The sequence below is a fragment of the Balaenoptera ricei genome, chromosome 15 (assembly GCF_028023285.1).
Source record: "Balaenoptera ricei isolate mBalRic1 chromosome 15, mBalRic1.hap2, whole genome shotgun sequence".
NCBI lineage: Eukaryota > Metazoa > Chordata > Mammalia > Artiodactyla > Balaenopteridae > Balaenoptera > Balaenoptera ricei.
Genome location: NC_082653.1, coordinates 5573202 through 5597216, shown reverse-complemented (window position 1 = coordinate 5597216; position 24015 = coordinate 5573202). Strand labels below are relative to the sequence as shown.

General features: G+C 60.8%; 1 protein-coding gene across 3 annotated transcripts in view; it reads left to right on the top strand.

Moving 5' to 3' along the window:
- The first annotated feature begins 1458 nt into the window (after window positions 1-1458).
- The window catches only part of RBM38 (RNA binding motif protein 38), a 48662-nt gene continuing 26105 nt past the window's right edge, over window positions 1459-24015 (top strand). Inside the window, exons 1-4 of one of the 3 annotated variants that reach the window (XM_059896770.1) lie at window positions 1459-1885; window positions 2635-2758; window positions 3223-3277; window positions 15195-16810. In XM_059896770.1, coding sequence (XP_059752753.1) covers window positions 1649-1885; window positions 2635-2758; window positions 3223-3277; window positions 15195-15498 — 720 coding nt within the window. In that variant the 5' untranslated portion in view covers window positions 1459-1648 and the 3' untranslated portion in view covers window positions 15499-16810. Of the gene's footprint in view, window positions 1886-2634; window positions 2759-3222; window positions 3278-15194; window positions 16811-24015 lie in introns of those variants that run through there. The other 2 variants (XM_059896771.1, XM_059896773.1) reach the window with 2 other exon arrangements.

Genomic DNA, 24015 nt, shown 5'->3' with positions numbered 1-24015 from the left:
AAAGACTAGTGAACGCTTCGCCTGCCTCCCTGTACCCCTCAGTCCGCCAGGAGCTGGGGTCACCAGGAGCGACCCCACTCAGAGCAGTGGTAACTTAAAAAAAAAAGCACAACCTAAAAGTTAAGAATTATGTTTTATTTGGCGGACTTTCTGAGGACTCGAACCCTTGAAGCAGCTCTCAGGGACTGCTCCAAAGAGGTCAGGGAGGAGCCAGGATATAGAGGAGTATTTGCAACAAAAACCAAAACTTCGGAACATCAAAAGATCACTGTTAATTAAAGAAAAACCACACATCTCAAGTTAATGAATTTAGCGCTTTTCTATGTATGCGAAGATGCAAGAGTCTGGGCTCATTGAAATCATTCCTTTGATGTGCACCTTAACCATCTAGGGCCAGCATCCTGTTATTTTCCACCCTGAATCCCCTCAGGGTACACAGGGGTGGCTGCAGTGGCTGATGGCCGCAACATCCTTTGTTTACTGACATGGCAGGTGACATTTTTTTGTCCACAGCAGAGTCCCGACTGCACAGGACATCACAATGCTGGTGCCTGGACATGTGGAGGGTTTGAGATCCTCGGGGCCTGGCTCTGCACGGCCGTGTGACCCACCGGTGGGGGGGTGCTGGTGCCAGGGCCTCGGGTTCAGTGCTCTTGTCAGACATGAAATTCCTAATAACTTTGGACAAGGTGCCCTGACAATTCTGTAGCGGGTCCTGCTGCAGAGACCCAGGGGTGGGCCTGTTTCTAGGGCTGGGGAAGGGAACAGAGGGAACAGGGGCACCCTCTGCTTGCTCTCCCCCAAGGATGGCCCATAGAGATGGAGGGATCCTTGGCACAGGGATGGACTTTTGAGGAGGCCAGAACTACTTCCCCTGCCCAGTCACCTTCTCAGAGGGGCCTCCGGGACCACTCTGGCCACTCCTGGATGGCAGCACCCTGATTTATTTCCTAATGGATAGTACATTGTATATTTACCTGTTTGTCTTGTTCATAGAAGCTCTGTGGGGTAGAGTGTGTTGCGTGCATTTCTGCATCCCCCACGCCCTGATAAATATTCGTCGAACGAATTACATTTACATATAAAAACAAAGCCTGTTTCACCTTTAATATAAGTTCCTGTACCGTAAGCTGCCCTGGGGAAACGATTCAGACTCACTAAACATGGTTTGAATCGTTTGTATCTGATTCGCTAGACGGTGCGCTCCTCGAGAGCAGGGGCCAGGAACCCAGTGAGCACGTATTGGTCCCCCCAAAACACCCGGATGCGCCCCCTACCCATGTGCGCGCCCTGCCCCTGGGCTTCACCGGGGCACGTGGGGCGTGGCGTGGCGGGGCCGGACTACGCTTCCCGGCGGCCCCCGCGCGCCCGGGCGGGGATGAGGGGGCGGGGCCGGACGCCCGGGGCGGGGACTGGGCGGGCAGGGGGCGGGGCCGACTACAAAGCCCGGGTGGGCGACGGGGCGCAGAGTGCCCGCAGCGCCGGCAGGAACGCGACGCAGCGCAGTGCCGCGCGTGGAGCGGGAGCGACCCGCGAGTGGACGGGCCCGGCGGCTGGACCGGCGCCCCTGCTGCCCCGCTCGCTCCCCGCCGCCCCCAATGAGCGCAGCCCCACGCGGCCCGGGTCCGTAGGCGGCGGGCCGCCCCCCATGCTGCTGCAGCCCGCGCCGTGCGCCCCGAGCGCGGGCTTCCCGCGGCCCCCGGCCGCCCTCGGCGCCATGCACGGCTCGCAGAAGGACACCACGTTCACCAAGATCTTCGTGGGCGGCCTGCCCTACCACACCACCGACGCCTCGCTCAGGAAATACTTTGAGGGCTTCGGGGACATCGAGGAGGCCGTGGTCATCACCGACCGCCAGACGGGCAAGTCCCGCGGCTACGGCTTCGTAAGTGGCCCCGCGGCCGGGCGCTCCCCGCCCCGCACTTATCGCGGCCGGGCCGCTGAGTCAGCCGGCGGGCGCACGCCAGCCCCGGGCGCCTCCCGCCGGCTCGGCACCTGCTGCCCCCTCTCGGGCTCCAGCCGGTCCTGCCCCCGCCCCCCAGGCCCGGTCTCCCTGCCCCCTCCGCACGCCCGGTTTAAAAGGGAGAGCCGCTGGGTTCAATTAGGACTCCGAAGTTTGTGGAGAGGTTCTCGGCACTTCCTGGAGCAACAAGCGAGCGAGGAGCCGGGCTTCGGCCCCGGCGCTCAGGAGCCCTGAAGCAACCCCCATTTTATTTTCCAGCAGCCCTCTCAGACACCCCAAACAACCTAAGTAAAAATCGCCCTGAAGACATCTCTTTTATTCCCTTTCTAACTAGGGTGTCCCCAAACACCTCCCATGAGGAAGTTCGTGGTCCGCACTGGCCGGGACCCCTGCCACCCTTCGGGGTGGCCGTGTCTTCCCTGGGGGTTGTTTCCGTCCCTGAGGGCAGCGTTTCCTAGCACTTGAACTCGGGGGGAGGAGCCGGGGCCCAGGGGCAGCTTTGGGAGGGCCCCGGGCTGGGGTCAGAGGGGACTGGGCTGGGCGCCTTGGGTAATGGGCACGCGGGGCGGGGAAACGAGTGCCCCGTGCCGGAGCTCTCGAGCTCTCTCTCTGCTCCGCCCCCCCGCCCCCCCCCCGCAAGGGAAGCCCCTGATGCGTCTGTGCTCCTCCAGGTGACCATGGCTGACCGGGCGGCAGCTGAGAGGGCTTGCAAAGACCCTAACCCCAACATTGACGGCCGCAAGGCCAACGTGAACCTGGCCTATCTGGGTGCCAAGCCGCGGAGCCTCCAGACGGGTGAGAGTCGTGTTTTCCTTCCCTGGCACTTCTGGTTGCTATATTCAGCGTTGGTATCTGTCGGGTGGAAAAGGCACCCCCCCCCCCACCTCCAGGAGTGGCAGTCGGCTGTCATGTGCTCCCAGAGAGCCGTCACAGAGCAGCCATCTCCCAGCTTGGAAGCTGAACCCCTTCCTCTAGCTGTGTGTGCCAGTGGGACAGGGCGAGAAGGGCACGTCACACAGTTGTCAGCTGTCCTCACGGGAGGGAGGAAGTTGGTCCCCGGGGCTGGAGGTTGGGAGGACAGACACCCAGAGGCTGCTGCCTCTCGGGTCCCTTGGCCTCCTTCGGCTGGGAGTTTTGGGGTTCATGTGGAGGTGGCCTGGGAGGGGAAAGGAAGCTGATTAACGCTTTGGATTAGAGGTGGATGGTTGTGAGGTTCTTTCCTGTGTCAGGCCGGGCCCCTAACTGGTCCCTCGTTTTAGGCTTTGCCATCGGCGTGCAGCAGCTGCACCCCACCTTGATCCAGCGGACTTACGGGTGAGTGGACGGCTGGCTGGGATGGGGGGCGGTAAGCAGGCCTTGGAAGCCAGGCCAGGGGGCTGTGAGCTTCCTGGGTCTTTCAGTGCAGGCGCCCATCGGTCTGAGGGAGCCTCTTACCCTGGGACTGCCGACCCCACGGTGGTTGGTTGCGCTGTGTGCAGCCATCTTTCTGTGTCTGAGAACCGACCTTTGCTCCAGCCTTTCAGAAGCGTCATTGTGTTTTGGGAGTGGGAGGGAGACAAGCTGGGAGCAGGGGGAGAAGGCAGGTTGCATTTCTCTGTCCCCCGGAAAAGGCCACACCACAGAGAGATGGGGAGCATGAGCTCTGGAGCCTGTGGCCTGGGTTCAGAGCCCGGTTTCCCCTTGCTGGGTGCGTGACCTCCGCTCACGCAGCCACCAGTGCCTCAGTTTCCTCACCTGTGATATGGGATGGTGACAGCACCTCTGAGTTCTGTGGGTGGAGGCCTGGCATGGGCCCCATGCAGGTTAGGTAAGTATGCTGGAAGGGTTTGCCGACTAGGAACCGGGCCAGGCTCTTTGAGGGCGCCCCTCTGACCTGCTCCAGTGCCCGACAGATGGCGGCAGCAGGTCACTGCCAACCGGTCCAATGTTTGCGAAGCTGCAACAGGTGAGCCGGGATCAGGACTAGATGTCCCCGCCCAAGTGGGCCCAGCCTGTGGGCTTTTTGTCTGATGTGCTTTAGAGCAGTGTGTCCCAGCCTCCTCCTCCATCCGAAAAGGGCCTTCGTCGTTGTCTTCTTTTTTTTTTTTTTTTTAAACATCTAATAAGGTCTAGCAGCTGCTTGGGAAAGGGCAGAGACTTTAGGGGCACAAAGGAGCCTGCCATGCCGGCTGACTTCCCAGCCCTGTGATCGATGTCGGCTGTTTGCCCCAGTGCAGGGAGCGTGCTGATGGGGATGGGGGTTCTGGGGGGGCAGTTATAGAACAGGCAGCCCCTTTTAGAATGTTAGAACCTCTTAAGCTATCGGAGACTGAATCCCAGGCCCTGCGTTTTGTGCTGAAAGTTGCAAGTGTGTACGTGTGTGTGTGTGTGTGTGTGTGTGAGCGTGTGTGTACCTGCCCCAGAGGCTCGGTTTAAGGGGCCACCTGGCTCACTGGGGCAGTGTGAACCGGGCCCTGGAGCAGGCTGGGAGTTGGGCTTGGGTGGTCTGGGCAGGTCCACCATGATTCGGGGCTGCTTACCCTGACAGGCAGCCTCTGTGGCGGCACAGTGGCCCCCACGTGAATTGGAGGAAGTGTGTGAGCCCAGGTCCCGGTCTGTCCTCCTGAGAGGAAGCCTGGAGGGCGGCAGGGAGCAGGGGGTTCTGGTTTCCTTCTCGCCCTGGGACCTGCTTCACCTGTGTCTGCAGCCATCTTGGAAGGTGTTTGGGGACACCCCCGTCTTCCTGCCGTCACCCAGGCTCTTCCTGTTTGGGTTCAGGCCATACGAGGAGGGTGTCCTCACTTTCCGCAGCCCTGGCTCTGTTCCCCAGGGCAGGGGCTGGGCCCGGGGCTGGCACAGAGATCCGGGCGTGAGCCTCGAGCACACGCGGCTTGAAATGCGACCATAGCTTCCCGCTCGAGCCTGGGCTCCCTTGTGATCTGTCACAACTGCCTCTGGGACTTGGTGACCCTCAGCACTTGGCCTCTGGAGCCTGCAGACCTGGGTTCAAATCCTGACTTTGTCACTTACCAGTTGGTCCATCTCGGCAAGAGATGTTTTCTTCCTGAGCCTCTACTTTCCTCATCTGGAAAATGGGACTAATAACCACCTGAGGCAGTGCTGGCACGTGGGGCCGGGGGCTCTATACCTGTCTGCCTTCTCTCCTGCCCTCACGGCAGCCCTCAAAGGTTGGGACCGATATTACTCTTGCTTCTTAGGTGGGGAAACTGTGGCAAAGAAAGGTTAAAAAGGTTAACAACCTGTCCAGGGCGGCTGAAGTGACAGGATTTGAACCCACGCGGGCTGGCTCTGGAACGCGCGCTCTCAGCCGCTGCTCTGTGGGGCGGGTGGGTGGGAAGGGTGCTCCGACGGTTTCCCTCGTGGTCCTCAGAGCGCCACCCATGGGAGGGTGGTCAGGCGTCGGTCACAGATTTTACTGCCATGTGCTCCCGACTGCAGGCGACAGTGTTTTGTAAGTGAATCTGCTGGCTGGCCATTTGATACCTGTGACGGTGAAGAGGCCGCTGGCCCTATTTGTTGGTTACCAAGGGGGTGGAGACCCAAACAGGGACAGTCCAGCTCTGCATTTCCAGCGGCCGGTGGACTGCAGCCTCTCAGAGCTGTGCCGCCTCCCACCAGGCCTTGCTGAGACCCCAGGGGGCAGGAGCGGTGCCGGGCCGGGCTTTTGGGGTCAGTTGTCTCCTGCCAGCGCCCGCCCGCCTGGCTGGAGAGTTGGGCCGTCAGCGTCCCTTTTGATTTTGCAAACAACGGGCCGGGGCCCGGCCGGGCCTGACTCAGCGGTCAGTGGTGTCGGCTCTGGGCTGGCAGCAAGGCCCGGGCAGCCCAGAGTTTGCAAACCCGTTAACCCTCTCCTGCCCGGCGGAACTTTCCCTGACTTTCTGGCACCGATCGTGTGCCTGGGACAGCTCTGAAGATTCCACAGCTCGCTTTTGGGCAAGGCCACTGCGGAATCCTCGTCTGGCTGGGTCGTAAATGTCAGCATGGAAAGATTTGCCAAAGAACTTTTACACTCTTTGCTTTTTGCTTGGATTCCCTGCCCGCAGTTTTTCTTTTCTTCAAGAACGGGACTTTTCAGGACCTAATGCGACCGGGACATTTCCGTCATGTTAACTACATGGGGCCGAGGGTTAGAGTTAGGGTTAGGGTTTGAAGAAGGCTTCTTTGGCAGGTGGCAGGTGGCTTGATCACAGGGTGGGGACTGCGGCCATAGACCACCCAGCCGACCGGCCCTTTGCTGATGGGGTGGGACAGTCAGCAGACCGCAGGCACAGGTCCAGGCAGAGCGTTGGGTCTGGCTTGGAAGGGGCCTCTCCGTGTCAGGGCTGTCTGTCCAGGCCTGAGCCTGAGGCTTGTAGGAGCTGAGGTTTGTCCCAGGCCTGGCTGCACTGGGAGCCTCTCCTTGGGTTATTTTTGAAGGGCCAACTGCTTCTCCGGGCTCAGCTCCCCAGCCCAGCTTCTCAAGGGTGCCTTGTTGTGGGCTCCACAGCCGTCCACTGCGAGCCGCCCCCCTGGGTGCCGGGTTGGGGCCAGTCCCTAGGTCCCAGATGGCAGGACAGGGTCCCGGGGCTGCTGGGTGTCAGGCAGGCCTTGTGCTGGAGCGAGGCCCCGGGCTCGAGGCCAGGCCCAGCCCCTTCTCTCCGGGCTCATCTCCCCGTCTGCGGGATGGGGACTGTGTCGGTGCCACCTCCCAGGGCCGACTGGGGATGGGACCCTCTCCCCAGCACGTGCACACGCCGTTCGGCCTAGAGTTTCAGGGCCCCTACACCCTCTGTGTGAAGGGCCCCGGTGCCCAGATTGAGACCCGCTGCCCTTGCTGTGACCAGGCCGTGGGTGTGTGCCTGCCCAGGGGGTCTGAGCAGAGTGTTTGGGTCCCCAGGGCTGGAGAGGGGCCAGAGAATGACAGGAAGATGTCACGGAGCACAAGGGGCTGGGCGGAAGGCCGAGAGCTGTTCCCAGAATCCTTCATTCATCCAGTATTTATTGAGCGCCTGCTGGATACTTTGAATAAGAAAGATGTGGTTGGTTCTCCATCTTGCTTTCTGGCAGGGAAGCCAGACCATTAGACATCCTTGTGGGCACGTGAGGACCGAGGTGGTGACGGGGACAGCTGAACAGGGCAGCTGGCTGGCGGAGGGCCTCGTGGGCTGGGACAGGCCTGTGTCGAGATTGTAACGGTGGGTGGGTGATTGTGCGTGCGATACAGAATCATGGACTTACACCCAAGGACCCCCCTGAACTGGTGAAATCCGAGCAAGGCCCGGAGCCAAGCTCAGAGCGGTGCACCGGCGTGCGGCTCCTGGGTTTGGTAGCGTGTTGGGTTATGAGACGTCACCACTGGGGACACCACGGGAGGGCCCGTGGGGCCTCTCTCTACTGTGTTTGCACTTTCCGGAGAGTCTCTCGTGATTTCATGACACGAAGTAAATAAAGCGGGGGGGGGAGTCGCAGCGCCTTGAACAGGGGGCCCGCACCTTGGAGGTGTGGCAGGAAGTGAGGTCAGAGCCGGAGCGTATGGGGGCAGAGAGGAAGCTGGTGCCCTCCCGTGTGGCATCACGTGGCTTGTTTTTACTTTCAGGGTGTTTGGGGTGGCCCTGCCCCTCCCCAGCCCGTCGCTTCCTGTTTGGCACTCGCTGGAGCGAGGAGTGGGCCGGCGCGTGGCCCTCCCTGGCGGGCGGCCCGCGCACACCTGTTGTTTGTCCCCGTCTGCTGTAACAGACACTGGCCTCTGGGGCGGTTCTCGGGCTCCTGTCCAAGGATGAGCTCTTCGCCGGCCCCAGTGGCCCTGGCGGGAGGGGCCCCTGTACCGAGGCCTCGTCAGGAAGCCTCCGGTCGAAGGGAGAGGTCTGACCACATGCAGGCTGATGTGGGCATCTCACTCGGCCTCACGGGTGTGTCCCAGGGCAGGGACCCGGGTGGGGGGCTCCCAAGTGGACCGGGCCGCCCCTTCTCACTGCAGCGGGAGGAGGCCGTGTAAGGAGCCTGCAAGCCCCACGACTTGTCTGTGTGACCCCTTGTTCTCGCGACGAGTTTTCGTCCTTGAGCCTCAGTTTCCCCATCTGCCACGTGGACGTGATGCGTGCCCTGCAGCGTGCTGACGGGGGGCGGGGTGCATCTGGATCATTCTCCTGACCCCTCCCGCGTGGCTGAAAGGAGGAAGCTGTGCTTTCATTCAGCCAGTTTGTGGCAGGTTGGGGACTTCGTGGAGACGGAGGGAGTCCTGGCCCTGCTTGTGATTATGGAGCTTCCTTTGGCAGAGCGGTGGCGGCTCGGGTGGCGACAGGCGCTCTGGGGGGAGAGGAGCAGCTGGGCAGGGGAGGCTGGTGTGAGTGGTGTGGGCAGTGGGAGACTGGCGGGGTCAGAGGCCCAGCAGGGTGGCCTCAGCTCACGTCGGGCCACGGTGGCCCAGGGGAGCATTTGGATTTGCCTGAGTGCTGGGGGGGCCGCTGTGGGCCCTGAGCAGATGAGGGCCGGGTCACTTGCGTCTTTAGAGGGTCTCTTCAGCTGCTGGGTAGGCCTGAACCACCGAGGCCAGGGTCGGGGCCCCACTAGCGGACCTCGCAGTGATCCAGTCCACACGCGAGGCCGTGGTGGCCGCCCGGGAGTGAGGAGCTGTGGGATTCTGAGCACACTGAAAGAATGTGTGAAAGAAAGTCTGAGAAGATTCTAGAACTTTGGGCCTGAGCTAATGGCGGGTCAGTTGGCCTTGGCAGTGAGGGGAGGCTGCAGTTTGGGGGGAAGGGCAGGCGTCTGGGTTTGGACAGGTTCCGGTGGAGATGCCAGGCCAGGGTCTGGCACTGCCCCTCGGGAGATGCGTTTTACCTGCTCTGTGGTCCGACGGCCCCAGAAAGCCTGGATGTCCCCGCTCTGGAGAGCCCTGGGAGGCCCCTCCCCGGCCTGAGGCTCCTGAGTTGTGCCCCAGCGGCCGCCGGCTTCTCCGACCCATCAGGCCAAACCTCCAGAGAGCAGAGAAAGTGAAATGGGCTCATTTGCCTTTGTTATTTTTATTTTTGGGGCTAGCTGTGCATTCACAGAATGAGTGCTTGGGGCCACAGCTGACCCCTTTTCGCTGAGAGTTTTGCTTTGAGTGTGTGGGCGGCGTGCCCGTCTGTCTCCCGGGCGTCGGCCCCCTCGGCCCCCCTCACCTGCCCCGGCGTCCCCAGACGCTCCTGCTCAGACCCCAAGACCTCTGCCTGCAGGGCTCCAGGGGAGGCTCTGTCGGACTCTGTAGCACCCTCAGTTTACAGATGGGGAAACGAGGCCAGAGAGGGCCGACGGACTTGGACAGGCACGGCCAGGAGCCAGACTCGGGGTCTCGCCCCTCCGCCCTGGTCTCCATCGGGCCGAGTCAGCTGGGCGGCTCCTGGCTGTGGGCCGCTCACCCTGGGCGCGTGGGTCCAGGCGGAGATCTCGGCCGTCACCCTTTCAGCAGGGGGTGCTCAGCCTGAGCGTGTGCCCCTCCAGGATGGTCTGGCCTTTTGAACCTGGCCGGCTGCAGCTCCCTTCCCAGTCTGGGGGTTTGGGGGTTTGCTTTGCCCAGGCCCTGGGCATCGGGTCAACTGACTTTTAGGTTCTAACCCCAAACCTGACCGTCCTGCTAGCTGGTTTGCTTTTCCCTCCAGGGCCCTGGGCTGCCCTCCATGGGGCTGGGCTGGGAGGGCCTTTGGTCCATCCTGGCTGGGTGGGGGCCGATCTTGCCCTCTCTCAGCCTCGAGGAGGGGGTCTCTGGGGTGTGGAGAGGAGGCAGTCCCGGCCCCCGGGGTCGAGGCCGAGGCTGGCAGGTGCAGAGCCAGACTTGAACTGAGGCTGCGGGTTCTGCTTCCCCAGGGTCCCCGGCTGTGCCAGCCGGCTGCTTCCTCTGCCACCCCAGGGCCATGACTCGCGGCCCAGGAAGCGGCAGCAGCCCCGGAGGGGCCTCTTTGCCACCGGGTGCCTGCAGGGCCCTTGGCACTCGGCAGGGGCTGGCTAGGCGCTTGGGACCCAGCGGTCCAGGCCAGGTTCCCGCCCTCGTGGGGCTTGCGTTCTCGTGGGGAAGACAGCGGCACAGAAGGTGGATGACAGGGCGGTTTGGGGTTGTAGGAAGGAAGGCCGGCTGGCGGGGGTGGGGCGTGGTCGGGCAAGGCCTCCGAGGAGGTGAGGTTTGAGCTGTGGGAAGAAGCCTGCCAGCAGCGGGAACAGCAGGTGCAAAGGCCCTGTGCTCGGAGAAGCACGTGCACTGGGGGGACAGAAAGGAGCTCTGGGTGGCCGGAGTGGGGACAGTGGGCTGGAGGTAAGCTGGGGAGGTAGGCTGAGGGAGGCCCTGGGGGGTGGGGAGCAGTCGGGGTTTGGCTCTGGGCGAAGGGGAGGCCCCTGTGGGGACGTGCCTGAGTGGCGTGGTCTCCCGGACTGTTTTTAAGACGACCCCTGGCCGCCGGGTAGGGGGCGGCGCAGCAGGCCTGCCAGGTCTGGGTGGATGCAGGCTTGCTGCTGGGGGACGGGGGGAGAACGGGGGGAATTGGGGGACCGGGGCGTGGGTGGGGTGGACGTGGGCAGGGGAGTCCCCGAGGATAGAGCGTGTCAGGCCTGTGCCCTTTTCAGAAGCCTGCAGAACAAGCACGCGGAGGCCGGCAGCACCCTGACCTTTCTGGGGAGTAGGTGGGGCGCTGAGGAACCCGCTGGACACAGACCCTGTTCCCCGGTGCCAGGCGCCTGGGACCTCCCCCCTTGTGGTGTGCGGGCCTGGGAAGGGGGCGCAGGGGCTGTGCTCAGACGGGGCCAGCTGGTGGTCTGGCTGGGGTTTCCTTCTCACCGAAGAGTCCAGTGGGTTCCCGTGGGGGACGCTGTGTGTGTGCACCAGCTCAGTCCCTTGGTCCCCGCCTGGCCTTTTCCCAGCCCTCTGCATGGGTGTCTGTGGTCGTGACAATGGTATTTCCCTTTTTCTTTGTAGTTTACAGCGGGGTCTTGACCTTGCCGTGATGCTGGAGGATTCTTCGTGGTCAGCGGGAGGGGCCCTCCTGTGCGCTGTGGGATGTTGGTAGCGTCCCCGGCCTCCACCCGCTGGCTGCCACTGGCAGCCCCCCAACCCCCAGTGTGACAACCAGGAATGTCCCAGACGCAGCTGAGCGTCCCCTGGGGGCAGAGCCGCTGTGGCTGAGAAATGCTGTTCTGGTGGAGGGTCTCGGTTCTCAAGCCCTCACGGCAGCCTCTGCCAGACCCGTTTTACAGATGGGAAAACTGAGACTCACAGAAGCTCTGTAACTTGAGCGCAGAGCTGAGGGCCCCGGTCCCCTTCCTGGGGGTTGGAGGGGGAGCTTCGCAGCGTCCTCCCCGCTTGACTCAGCAGTCCGTACCCAGTGGCAGAACCCACACCAGCCACTGTCTCCCTGGCTGTGTGATTGCCAGTCCCTCGGCCTCTCTGAGTCTTGGTTTCACTCTCTGGGCAATAGGGTAATAGCAGCACCTGTTTTATGGCTGTGAAATGCTTCATAAGTTATCTTGGGCTTTTCACAAAGAGTGGGGAGTGGGGACAGGGTGCTTGAGGGAAACAGGTGAACAGATACAGACACGCAGTGTCCCCGCAGGTCAGGAAACAAGGGAGTCCCCCTTCCTCTCACCCTGAAGCTTTTTCGCCCACACCGTGTCTGAGCGTCCCCCAGCAGGGCAGCTCTGTGGTGGCCAGAGCAGAGCTTAGTCCTGACGACACTGAGTGTCAGAAGCCTGGTAAACGTGACGGCTGCCTTGGCCGGCAGCCTTGAGGCAGGTGTGGCCAGAAACCTGTCATTTTAGAGCCCCGGGTACTTCTGCCGTGTGGACAGTGTGTGCCTGGTCCAGGCAGTGGTTCTGCAGTGCCAGTATCCAAATCCCTGGGTGCCTGTCAGATGCAGATTCCCGGACCCCATCTGACTTGGCAGTCTGTGGGGATCCACATTTTTAGCAAATGCCGTCTGAGGCAGTGGTGCGCCTGCCCGTGTTGGGAGAAGTTCTGGGCTCAAAGCTTCCACAGCCTCCCACTAAGGAATGTTCTAGGGTTCCGGGAGCCGCGTGGGGCTCACGTGGTGGGGGCATCGATGACGCCCAGGACGGCACAGTGGGCACCGCACCAAGGCACGCTCCATCGTGTCTCCTCTGGCTCCCTTCAGAGAGGCATCCGGACGGCCGGGGCCCCTTGTCTTTCTCGGAGGGATCTGTGCCCGCCGGCTGTTTGTCAGCACTGCGTGTCCAGCCCCTCCCGCGGCCAGGCCCTGGGCGAGGCACCACCTGCTCATGTGAGGTCCAGTGGGGGAGATGGGCCAGGAGCTCAGGCTCTGAGCAGCTGCCCCCTCCTCCGAAAAGCCTCTCCCGACCACTCCCAGCTCTGGTTCACGGGTTGGTGTGTTCGTGTGCCTCTGGGATCCAAGCGCTGAGAGGCCAGGGACTGGGTCGTGTGCTCACCGCTGCATGCTTGCCCAGAGCACACCCGCAGACACGTGAGAAGGCTGGTTGCAGCTTGGGAGGCCAAGGCGGCATTCGAACCCAGGCCCCACTCTGTTCAGGGCTCTTGTTCCCACCAGGGAGGCAGGAGCGGGTGGGCAGCAGAAACTCCCAATAGGGCGGAGAGGGAGCGTGGGTGCCATGGCCTGGGCCGTGGCGCAGGGCTCCTGGCCACAGCTGCCTGGCTTCCTGACAAGCAGCAGTGTGTGGCCTTGGCGACCACAGGCGTGCTGCCGCCCAGGAGGGCACACGACGGGGAGGCGGGGACCCGGTGTAGGAACTCCCTGGCGGGGGGGAGCTGGGGCCCCTCCGGGACCGGCCAGGTGTGCCCAGGCTCTCACCCCCAGGGGTTTGCTGCTGGATCCATGGGGCTGTGGTGCCCGTCACCACCCCAGCTCTTTCCTCACTGGGTTGTTCACCCCTCGCTCAGGATTTGCTCCTTATATTTATGCGTTTATTGTGGTAAAGTACACATAACGTAAAATCTGCTGTTTTAGGGCATTAAATATATTCACAGAGTCGTGCGGCCATCACCACTATCTGATTCAGAACTTTTTCGTCACCCAGAAGGAGACCCATAGCCCTCACTCCCCTCCCCTGCTTTCCGAAGCCCCTGCAGCGTAACCACTTTCTCTCTGGGTTTGCTTTTGTGGAGATTTCACGTGAATGGAATCATTCAGTCTGTGTCCTTTTGTGTCTGGCCTCTTTCACTCAGCATCGTGTCCTCAAGGTTCATCCACACAGTGGCGTGTGTCAGCGCGTTGTTCTTTTTTCTGGGGGAATGACACTCCTCGGCGTGGGTACACTGCAGTCTGGAAATCCATTCATCGGTGGATGGACGCTTGCTTTTCCTTTTTGGCTGTCGCGAGTAGTGCTTCTTATTCCCCTTTGTGCCTGTGCATCCATTTGCCTTGTAGAGATGCTCGGACCCACATGCAACCCTTACACAGCCTCCTTCCAGGCCTTTTCTTTGCGTTCAAAACATTGCCCCACATAAAGTTGCCCTCAGTCAGCTCTTGGACCCATAAAAACGGCAGTTTCATACAATTCCACCTCACCCATCCTTAGCATGGATATAAATACACATTTGATTTTTTTTAGCATGAACATTATCACCATTCAGTATAAATATCACAGTTTTGCATAAACAGTATCTCTGTTCTGTGGCTTGGCTTTCTCTCCCGGCAGCGTGGAGGGGAGCGGCTTGGGGCTGAGTGTGGACCTCGTCCTGCTGCCATGTGGGGTGGTCTGGGGGACACTGGACGCTGCTCCGTCCCCGTGGACAACACTCGGGTTTCTCTGCTTTTTCGCTGTTCCCAGGGGTGCCGCCGGGACCCACTGAGCCCCTGTCCTTGTTCGGAAGGGAGGGCCGCTGGATGCCGAGGGGCCTGGCGGGGGCAGGGAGCCCAGCTTCCAGGGCCCGGCTTTCTGTCCACTTGCTCTCCCAAAGCTGCCCCAGTTTCTGCCCCTGCCAGGCCTGCGGGAGCGCCGGGAGGGAAGGTTTCCCTTTTTCTTTCAAAGCAGCTTCTCTTCGGAATGGAAGGGGGGCAGGTCAGGGGTCCGGGGCCTGTCTTACAGGCGTGGAGGGAGGTTGGGGTGGCCCCCAGGTGTGTAGCCATGTCAGCCTCATCCTGTGTGACTTGTGCAGGCCTGAGAGGAGGGGGAGGAGCTGATGCTGGAGGCCACGGCGTCTGCCCCGCCGAGGCCGCTCTGTGCCCGCCGCTGCCGTGGGGCCCGGCGCCGGCTGCTGGAGTGGGCACCTGCTGGTACTGCCTTCCCGAGCCTCAGGTTCTCCGTCTGCGACGTGTGGGGTCGCCCCTACAGTGGAGGGCTGCGCGCACGGGGCCCGCGGTGGGCAGCCTGCAGGGAGGGACGAGTGCGGGCTGCAGCTCTCAGCTCCCAGGCTGGTGCCCGGGGGACCTTGGGCGAGGCACCTCCAAGACCAGTTTTTCTGTTGTAAAATGAGACGGTTACCTGAAGGCCAACCTGGGGGAAGTTTCAGCCGGTTACTGCGTGTGAGGCGTGGCCACCGGCCTGCTGCGCCTTGTCCCTGAGGCTCTGGCCGTCATCTTTGCTCGCGGCACCGTCATTGCGGTTACACTTGTACTACGTCGTTGTCCTCATTCACTCAGCAAGTGAGCCCCTGCCTGGGCCAGGGTCTGTGTTGTCTGTTCACGGGTGGCTGACGTTGTAGTCAGGGGAGACAGATGTGGTAAACAAGTAAATTGCGCAGGGTGTCACTGTGGGGGTGGCAGATGCTGGGAAGATGAACCCAGGGAAGTGGGGGGACAGGGCTGGCTTCATGGACATGTGACCTGGGTGATCACACAGGGACCTGTGCTCAGAAGGGCTTGTGCTGGATTTGATGCTTTGGTGCTGAAATTGTTCATGATTTTTAAACTCCCCACCCCTGCCCCCAAATCATGTCGTGTTGCTCCTGTGGGGGACGGGTGGTGTTTGGTGTGTAGGGTGGGATGGGGGGGCTTCCTGGACGGGTTCACGGAGGAGACATTTGAGTGCAAACTTGAAGAGGGGAGGTGGGAGCCCTGTGGGTCGCTGGGGAAAGTGCTGTGCAGGTTGTGGGCATGGCCAGTGCAAAGGCCCTGTGGTAGGAGCACCATTATTGTTGTAATTGCACCCATTTTACAGATGAGGAAGTAGAGATGCCGGAGGGGGGGACACAGCATCACCTGGCTCTTCCGGCACCTCCACTCCACCCGAGCCGCTGTGTTTCCCCACTCTGTCGCCTGACCCTGACCCTGACCCTCTCTGCTTGGCCCCACAGGCTGACCCCCCACTACATCTACCCACAAGCCATCGTCCAGCCCAGCGTGGTGATCCCGGCGGCCCCAGTCCCGTCACTGTCCTCGCCCTACATTGAGTACACGCCGGCCAGCCCGGCCTACGCCCAGTACCCGCCGGCCACCTACGACCAGTACCCGTATGCCGCCTCGCCCGCCACAGCCGCCAGCTTTGTGAGCTACGGCTACCCGGCCGCCGTGCCCCAGGCCCTCTCGGCCGCGGCCCCCGCGGGCACTGCTTTCGTGCAGTACCAGCCTCAGCAGCTGCAGCCCGACAGGATGCAGTGAGGGCCGTTTCTGCCCCTGCAACTGCGGCTCCATCACCACGCGCTGGGCGGGTGCCGGCCGAGCCCAGGGGTGCACACCGCACCTGTGCCTCGGGAGACCCCGCGGGACCCCGCCTGCACCCTGGGCGGCCCAGAGACCACTTCTCTTTACACCCAGGACCGTCGCGCCTTGAGGGAGGACTTTGAGAGAAAAGAGTGACCGAGAGCCATTTGAAGATCAGCCTGAATGTCGCACACGCACTGTCCCCGCCCTCCCGCACCCCTGGAGCCCGCGGGCGGTCCCCCCAGCATCCTGTGGGGCCTTCTGGACCCTCCACAGACCCCGGCGGCCCACTGGGGTGAGCAGAAACTTTGTCCCGCTCAGAGAGGCCTTACTCCAGGGAAGCCCAGGATCGCGAAGTGTGTTGACTGTTGTCGCTCCGTCTGCACAGCTCTGAACCGTGCACGGGGGGGATCGCCGGCCTCCTGAGTTCCCATTTTCTAAATGCTGGCCCTGGGGTGCTCCCCCTCCCCCCGGCCCCCAGACGCCCAGGTGCGGCAGGGCCACCGGTGACCAGCGACGGGGCAGCTGGCCGTGGTCCTTTACGTCGAAGCACTGCGACTTTTTTTTCTTACCGTCATTGTTTTGCTACTAAGATGATTTCAGAATTTCAGTCTATTTTTTCAGCAGAGACTCCCACCACCAAGAATCCAAAACCTGTTTTTGACTTTGAGAGACTCGCTTTTGTCGATGGCTCTACACCCGAGGAGCCAGTGACAGTATTTCTGTGATAAGGTGTCTGCTGGCCCGAGTGCCCGAGCCCCTCAGAGGGTAGGCGTCTCCGGACAGTAAGTTGTCTTAAGCTTGTCCCCCTCCCTACGGCCGTGACGGGGTTGCGGGCCGAGGGGCCGGACCGCAGCATCCTGGCCGGCAGGGTGGAGGCTCAGAGTGCCCCCCGCGTCCCCTCGCGGTGTCGCCTGCTGTGTATGTACCAGCCCGAGCAGCTGCGGGATTGAGCTGAGACACATCTGCTTGCCTTGGGGGCTCGGGGACGGGGGAGGTGACAGTTCCCACAGCCCGCGATGGGGCTCCTGGAGGGGGAGGGGAGGGTGAGATGAGGGGACGGGCCCGAGGGGGTTGGGGCGTGAGGGCGGCTCCTGCAGACCTACCTCAGGGAAGTGGGAGGCCTCGGGGCTGCTGCACACGGGCAGGCACTTCCCTGCACGCCGGGGCAGAGCCAAGGCCCAGGAAGCAAAGGTAGCTCAGATTCTAATAATATTTTTATTAGAATGTTCTGATTATAAAAATAAAAGTTGTTTTCTTTAAAGAAAAAGTGGGTCTGTAGTTTTTCCCTCGAAGTGGGCGCCTCTGACCCTCATAGCCACCGGGCTCGGTCTCTGATGTGCTCAGAGCAGGGCCCTGGGGGCAGAGGCTGGGCGGCTCCACCAGAGCCAGGTGGAACAGGGGGCGGCTCCTTGGAGAAAGCAGGGCACTGCTGGCAGAACCCGGGCAGGAGCTGCTGAGAAGGCACAGGAGCAGGTGTCCAGACCCCCGGCCCTCAGGGTGCTGGCAGCCGGGCGCGGCGCAAGTCAGGAAGGGACGTCTGGGTGTGCGGGAGAGGGGCTCCATCCCGGGATGGTCCCAGCCTCTCCCACCATCCAGCTGGAGCCCCGACTCAGCACTGGGGGAATCACGGGGGCCTCCTGGAGGGGGTGTGAAGGCTGGAGAGGAGGTTCATTCACTCATTGCCTCACTTTCTCCCTCATTCATTCATTCTAAGAAATGGCGTGTGCCGGGTCACATGCAGAGCACTGGGGATAGTCATAAAACACAGTCCTGCCCACTGGGGTTTATAATCTACTGGGGGCACACAGCAAGCATGCAAACTAGTGGGGGAGATGCAGCAAACACGCAAATGGGGCAATTTCACATACTGGTCAGGACGTATTACCGGGGGTGATGGAGAATGAGCGGGTTCTAGGCAGGAGGAACAGCAGGTGCAAAGGCCCTGGGACAAGGAGGCCAGTGTGGCCGGAGAGGCACAGTGAGGGGAAAGTCGGTGGGAGGTGAGCTTCGGAGGTGATGGGGCTGGGGAGGCAGCAGAGACCCGGTGGACGGGTGTGCTGTAAGCACAGTCTGGGGAGCGGGGGTAGCAATGCACAGACGCGGCCTGGCCAGCTCAGCACAGTGTGGTCGATGCCATGGGGGAGGGGAGGACTGCACAGGGGCGAGGGGCCACCGGAGGGCAGCTGGGCCGTGCAGGATGGAGGGGCTCCTGGTGATCTGGGGGAGTGGAGTGGGCGCTCCTGGTGGGGAGGCCAGTCTGGGCAGAGCTCGGAGGTCGCGGCTTGGCCTCCTTTGGGACGGTCGCTCTCCAGACACCAGGCTTGTCCTCCCCGCGACCACCGCCCCAACCCTGCAGAGCGGAGCTAGGCCTCACAACACGTGCATCCGTCCCGCCTCCCACGTTCACCTACCGCGCACAGCGGGCGAGCCAGCCTCCCTCCGGTCACTCTGAACTCCTCCCTCACCCCCACGGCCGACTCCTGCTAAGCCCGTCTCACATCTGCCCCCCTCCTCCCCTCCTTGCCCCCTCCTCTGCTTCCAGCCTCAGTCCAGGACCACCCCCTCTCTCCTGGACCCTTGCAGTGGCCCCTTCACTGCTTCTGCCCCATCCTTCTTCAGTCCACACTCCACATGCAGCTAGAGGGTCACGGCTCCTCCAGCTCCCCTCTGTGGCTCCCCATCATCCTTGCGGAAAAAGCCAAAGCTGTCACTGTGGTCTGTGAGGCCCCTGCCCACACTGGGCACAGCTCACCCACCACAGGACCTTTGCACCTGCTGTTGAATCCTCCAGCTTTTACCTGCCGGCCTCCAGCTCTCAACGCGGAAGTGTCTTTGTCCCAGCAGCCTCCTCCGACCCCAGTCTCGGTCCAGGCAGCTGAACTGTGTCTCCCTTCATCTGCGTCCTCACCTGTCTCTGTCCCACCCCCCTTAGAACACCGACGCCAAGGGGCAGGGGCAGGGGCTGTCTGCCTTCTGTCCTGCTGTGTCCCCCACACCTAGTGTTGTGCCAGGCACAGCAGGGAAACTGAGGCCTGCCAGCACTCGGAACTTGATTCTGGCAGAGGACACCAGCGGGAGTTTTGGGACCGTCCATCCCGGCTGGAGTGTGCTGGGCAGATCTGAGGCTGGGGCCAGGGAAAGGGGGAGCGGGGGGGGGGGCAGAAGTCAGAGTTGCTGCAGGGAATGGGGCGGAGGAGATGCATGGGGAGCGCGGCACCTGCACAGAGCTGGGCAACTGGGTCTGACCCCGGAGTCCAATGACAACTCCACATGGTCAGCCCTTGGCTTTGAAGTGAGGTGGGTCACCCCGATTCGGGAGGTGGCTGGGGGTGACCGGGAGCCACCTTCTCTGCTCTGTCCTAGCGTGCCTGTGGGATCTCCTCGGGCCTTTTCCAATCGCTTTGATTCTGAGATTTGCAAACTCCCCCTTTCTGTAGTCCAGGCCCCCAGCCTCTGCCCAGGGAAGGGCCAGGGTTCCCGGGGTCAAGTCAGGTGGGATCTTGCCAGGCAGGAACCGCTGATGCCCCTCCCTGCCTGCCCCTGCCACCTGCCCGTCTCCCTCCTGCTGGGTCTTAGTTTGCAAACACTGGCAAGGGGTCAGGGAGGTCAACATGGGGCTTCCAGCTCAGAGGAGACATTGCTGCAGCTGATAAGGGCCGGGGGGCCATGGAGAGGGTTGCAGGTGCTGCCAGGGTTATCGGGAGCGCCACTTGTGGCCAGCCCGTTTCCTGTCACTATCGGCCAGTGGCAGCCTCTGGGACAGACCTCGAGGACTCAGAAACATCCTCCTGGAGCCCGGGATTGAGGGCTCTGGACGGTGGCTAACCCAGGAGAGACAGAGCTTGCAGAGTCAGGGCACTGAGTGCAGAGCAGGGGCGAGCTGAGGGCGGCAGGGCCGTGGTCCGTGCCCGCAGGGGATGCGGTGACGACGATTATAAATGATGATGGTGAACACCGCTGCCAGCGTCCGCGCTGCGGACTCGGCTCAGGTGCTGTGCAGGCGCTTTTCACGGCTGGTTGGTTACCAAGAGGTGAACCCTCAGAGTGGCCCTCTTGCACAGATGGGGAAACTGAGACACGGGAGTGGAGCCATCGCTGCCCAGACCCCTGAGGAGCGGTGGTGGGAGGTGCTCTGCCGTGGAGCTGAAGGGCGTGGGCCTGACCCACGGCCCTGGTTCCCCCCAGGCCAGCAGGGTGAGCTCGGCCAGGCCTCCACCTCCCTGAGCCTCGCCGGGACTGGGGCCATGACCGTCCTCCGAGGCCGGGGTTCTGTCCCTTCTCCGCTGCGTCCCCAGCAGACAGTGTAGTGAGAGTGGCCCCAGTGATTGGTTCAGGGATAGGCATATGACCCAGTCTGGGTCAGTGAGTCAGTCCTGGATTTCTGCTGGCACTCCTGGGGGAAGGAAGCTGTCTTTCTGCTGGGGAAGCCAATCTGGGAGCAGATAAGCCTGGAGCTGCTGGGGTGGGGGTAGGGTGTGTGGGGTGGGGTGGGGTGAAGGGGTGGGGTTGAGAGATGGGACTATTTGTGCTCATGGAGAGACTGTCTGAGAAGGAAGCCAGAACTAGGGAAAGTAGGGCTGAAGAGTGAAGATAGGGTCTTAGTGACATCTCTGGGGCCCCTTGATCCAGCTATGCCTGAGTTAGACACTGGACTTTTCCATTACAAGAGCTAAAAAATTTCCTTTTTCGCTTAAGCCTATTTAATTTTTTTTTTTTTTTTTCTGTTCTTTGCAATCAAGACTCTGGATATATACAATCTCAAAGGGGCTGCATTACTTAAAAAGTTAGGCTGAGTGACATACAATAAAAAAAACCAAAATAACATTAGGATACTAATGTCTCATTCACAGGGGCTTTGTGGAGACTGTACTGACTCAGTCTCTCTTTCGACCTTCACACCAGCGAGGTGAGCTGGGTCTATCATCAGTATGCCCATTTCCCACATGGAGAAATCGGGGCTCAGAGTGCTCACAGAATTTGCCTGGGGTCACCTGGCTCCCCAGGGGCAGTTCTGAGATGGCAGCTGAAGATTCTCCCTCATGGTGTGTTCAGGTCTGGTGAACAGTCATCACGGGGCATCTCCCCCTTGCGCAGGACTTGCAGCCCGAGGTGCTTTCACATTTAGGGTCCTCGAGTGGGGTGCTGGGTCTGCTGCTGCCAGAGGGGGACCGTTTGATGTTTTCCAGTGTACTGGCTCTTTTCCTCCTGGTCAGAACCCTCCCACGAGGAGTGGGCTAATAGTCCCATTTTACAGAGGGGAAGACTGGGGCTCAGAGGGGCTATGTGGTTGAACGTAGTTGGTCCAGGCTTGGGTTTGTCTGTCTGACTCCAAAGCCTGTGTTGTTGGCTCTGTGGCCTCCGGGAGCTTGAGGTGGAACATCTTGGCCCGGGCTCCCACCCCTCCCCTCCGCCCTGCACGCCGCCTCCAGGCAAGCAGACCCCATCGGGCCAACATGGTGCAGTGCCAAGGGCCAGATGCTTGGGCACCTCTGGCTCTGTCTCTGGGCAATAACTGGGTCGTGGTTACATCACCTGCACATGGGGTAATCCCCACGGTCGCCCTCTCTGGGCCACCACTAGGATGAAAGGGGGTGACTTAGGCAAAGTGCTCAGTGATAGCCCCCTTTGGGGTAGGTGCCCAGCTCCCAGAGCCCCCAGCCCCCGTGCCAGTGGGAAAGCTGAGCAAGCAGTGGAGAGTGGAGGTGAGAAAACCACCCTAATTCCTGTGAAAGCCGCCCGCTGCCTCTCAGAGTCCCACCTGTGGATGAAGGACCCCATGTTTCCAGTCAAATGAGGCAACTCCCATCTTGTTTTACCCTCAGCTCTGGAACTAAGGCTGTCCTCAGAGGCCCAGAACTCATGAAAACTGACATTCATTAAATACTTCCTATGGCTTTTATGTCTATTCTTTCTCTGAACCCTCCCAGCAACCGTGGGAGGTTGACTGTGCCCAGCTCACAGATGGGAAAACCAAGGCTGGGGAGATTCAGCTGCTTGCCCAAGGCTAGAGAGCTGGTGTGGCTGAGCCAGGATTTGTACTCAAGAATCCTGAATCAGGAGGGCACATACTGCCCTTCCCAGAGGGCTGGGCTCTGGCCTCCCCACCCCCCAGCCCCGCTCTCCTCTCCTTCGTCACCCCTCCCCCCGCAGGTCCCTGCCCTGACTGCTGAGTCACACTTGTGCTTGTCCCCAGAGTTGTAAACGCTGAACCAGACGCCCCCTGGGTTTGGGGACCATCCAGATACAGCGAGAGTAACAGGGGCAGCTGTCCAGCGTGCCCTGGGGCTGGGTGTCTGCCCAGGGCATGGTGTGGGGTGGGCACCTGGCCCTCCAGATACCTCCTGGGCCTCCTGCTGGGGCTGATAAGTGCACAGCCTTGCTTATCAGCCCTGTCTGCTCACCCCAAGCCTTGTGTACACATCGGGGCGCACAGCAGCCTGGAGATCAAGGATGGGGCAACCCCACCCCCCGAAGCCCAGCCCACCAGACAGCTGAACTTGGTGCATTAAAGGCAACCCAAGAGTTCCTGGTGCCTCCTGCTGGCTTCTTGGCACCGTGATAGGGACATTTTTAGAGAAATTAAAGGTTTTTTAAAAACAAATTATACCATTAGAACTGTTGGGGAAAAATTCCAAAATAAAGGAAATTTATTAAAATAATCTACACATGTGTATAAAAACGGGAGGAAGGAAATAGACTAGCTGTTAATGGTACTAGGACTACAGGAGAGTTTTACTTTTTTCTTAACACAGTTCTGTGCGATTTACAACTGAGCAAGAAAAATTGGAGAATGAAGTTTGGCATTTGGTTGATGTTACATCTGTGTGCACATACCCCAAATGCTAACCGGGTGGGGTCCTTTGGGTGCCCGCCGGCTTGCTTATATGGCTCTTCTGCGTGTCTCTGATGAGCCAGAGCTGGGTGGGGTCCGCAGCTGTCCTTGCCTCCACCCGCCTCTTGCCTGTGGGGACCCACTCGATCTTCTAAAAAGGTAACTCAGAGCATGCTGTTCCCTGGCATAGAAGCCTCTGTGGCTCCCCACTGGCCTGGAAGAAAATCTCAGTTCCTCGCCATGGCTGAACTGGCCCTGCCACCTCTCAGATGCCTTTCTCAAGAGCCACTCTCCCGCCAGGTGTCCTGTGCCGACTCCTTTTTGTCCCTCAGCCTGAGTTCAAAAGTCACCAAGTCTCAGCTCAGATGTCATCCCCGCTCCCCACCTGCTAGATGCCTTCCCAGACCTTCTTGTCGAAGCTCTTGCCTCTACCCTGCCCGCCGTCCTTGTTCTCTCTGATTTTTCTTTTGGGGCAGTGGTCTCTCTTTCTGTCGCCATCGTCTGGGACAAGAGCCTGGACCTGGCCTCAGAGCATCACAGGAATGAGTCTGGGCGGCCTCTTGCTCCTCCCTCCTCCTACTTGGAGCTGACCGGGTTCTCTGGGCTGCGTTCTCCTGACAACCCCACTCCTGCCTGACCCGAGGCCTCCCACCATCCCCGCTCACCAGTGCTCAGCACGCCCGGGACTGCCCACCCCTGTGCGGTGTGGACCTGGGCTCTGTCCCGTTGGCATACACGAGCTCTCCTGACCCAGGGAGAGGTGAGCATTGCAAGAGTCTGCTTGGCTTCCTTGGGCCCAGGATGAGGGAAGGGCTTGTGAAAAAGGCCATACTCCTGAGTCTGGAGCTGCGGTTTAATAAGAGTCTCCAAGGTCACAAGGGGTGTGGGACCGCGGTGTTCTTCCTCGTGGGGAAGGAAGGACAGAGAATCCTGCACTTACTGAGCACCTAGCTTCTGCCAGGCCCTGTGCCCACCACCCAGCTGTGTCAGCTCACAGCAACCCCGTGCAAGATGCATGTACACTGTCCCCATTTTGCAGATGCAGAAACTGAGGCTCAAAGTAGTTAGGGAGCTGGCAGAGCTGGGGCCCAAACCCCAGAGGGTCTGACACCAAAGCCCGCCCCCCCCCCCAACCCGCTGCTGGCTTCTCCTCTGGAGGGAATGGCGACATGAAATACGGTGCAGCCATGAAGAAGTACATTTATGACATGGAGAGATGTTCACGGAGTGCTGTGGAAAGGAGAGAGCAGCCACAGACAGAAGCTTCTCTGGCAACACTGGGCCCACAGTCCCGCATAGCAATGATTAAACACATGCTTTCCCCCTTCTCCACAGTCCCCACCAGTCCTTATTGTGCCTCTCACCAAGCTCTGGTGGGCATTTTAGTTTGCCAGCTAGGAGCCATGGGAGAGAGACAAGGGTGGGAAAAAGCAGGGGCCACATCAGATACACATATGTTTTATCCACTTCGATGTCTAACTAGAGGACATTCATGTGGTTAAGCCTTGACGGATGGATGGAGGGAGGAAGGAATGAATGAATGAATGGAAGAAAGTATGGACAGGGAGAGAGAGAGAGAGTGAGAGAAGGAGGGATGGAGAGAGAGAAGGAAGGAAGGACTGATGGATGGAGGGATGGGT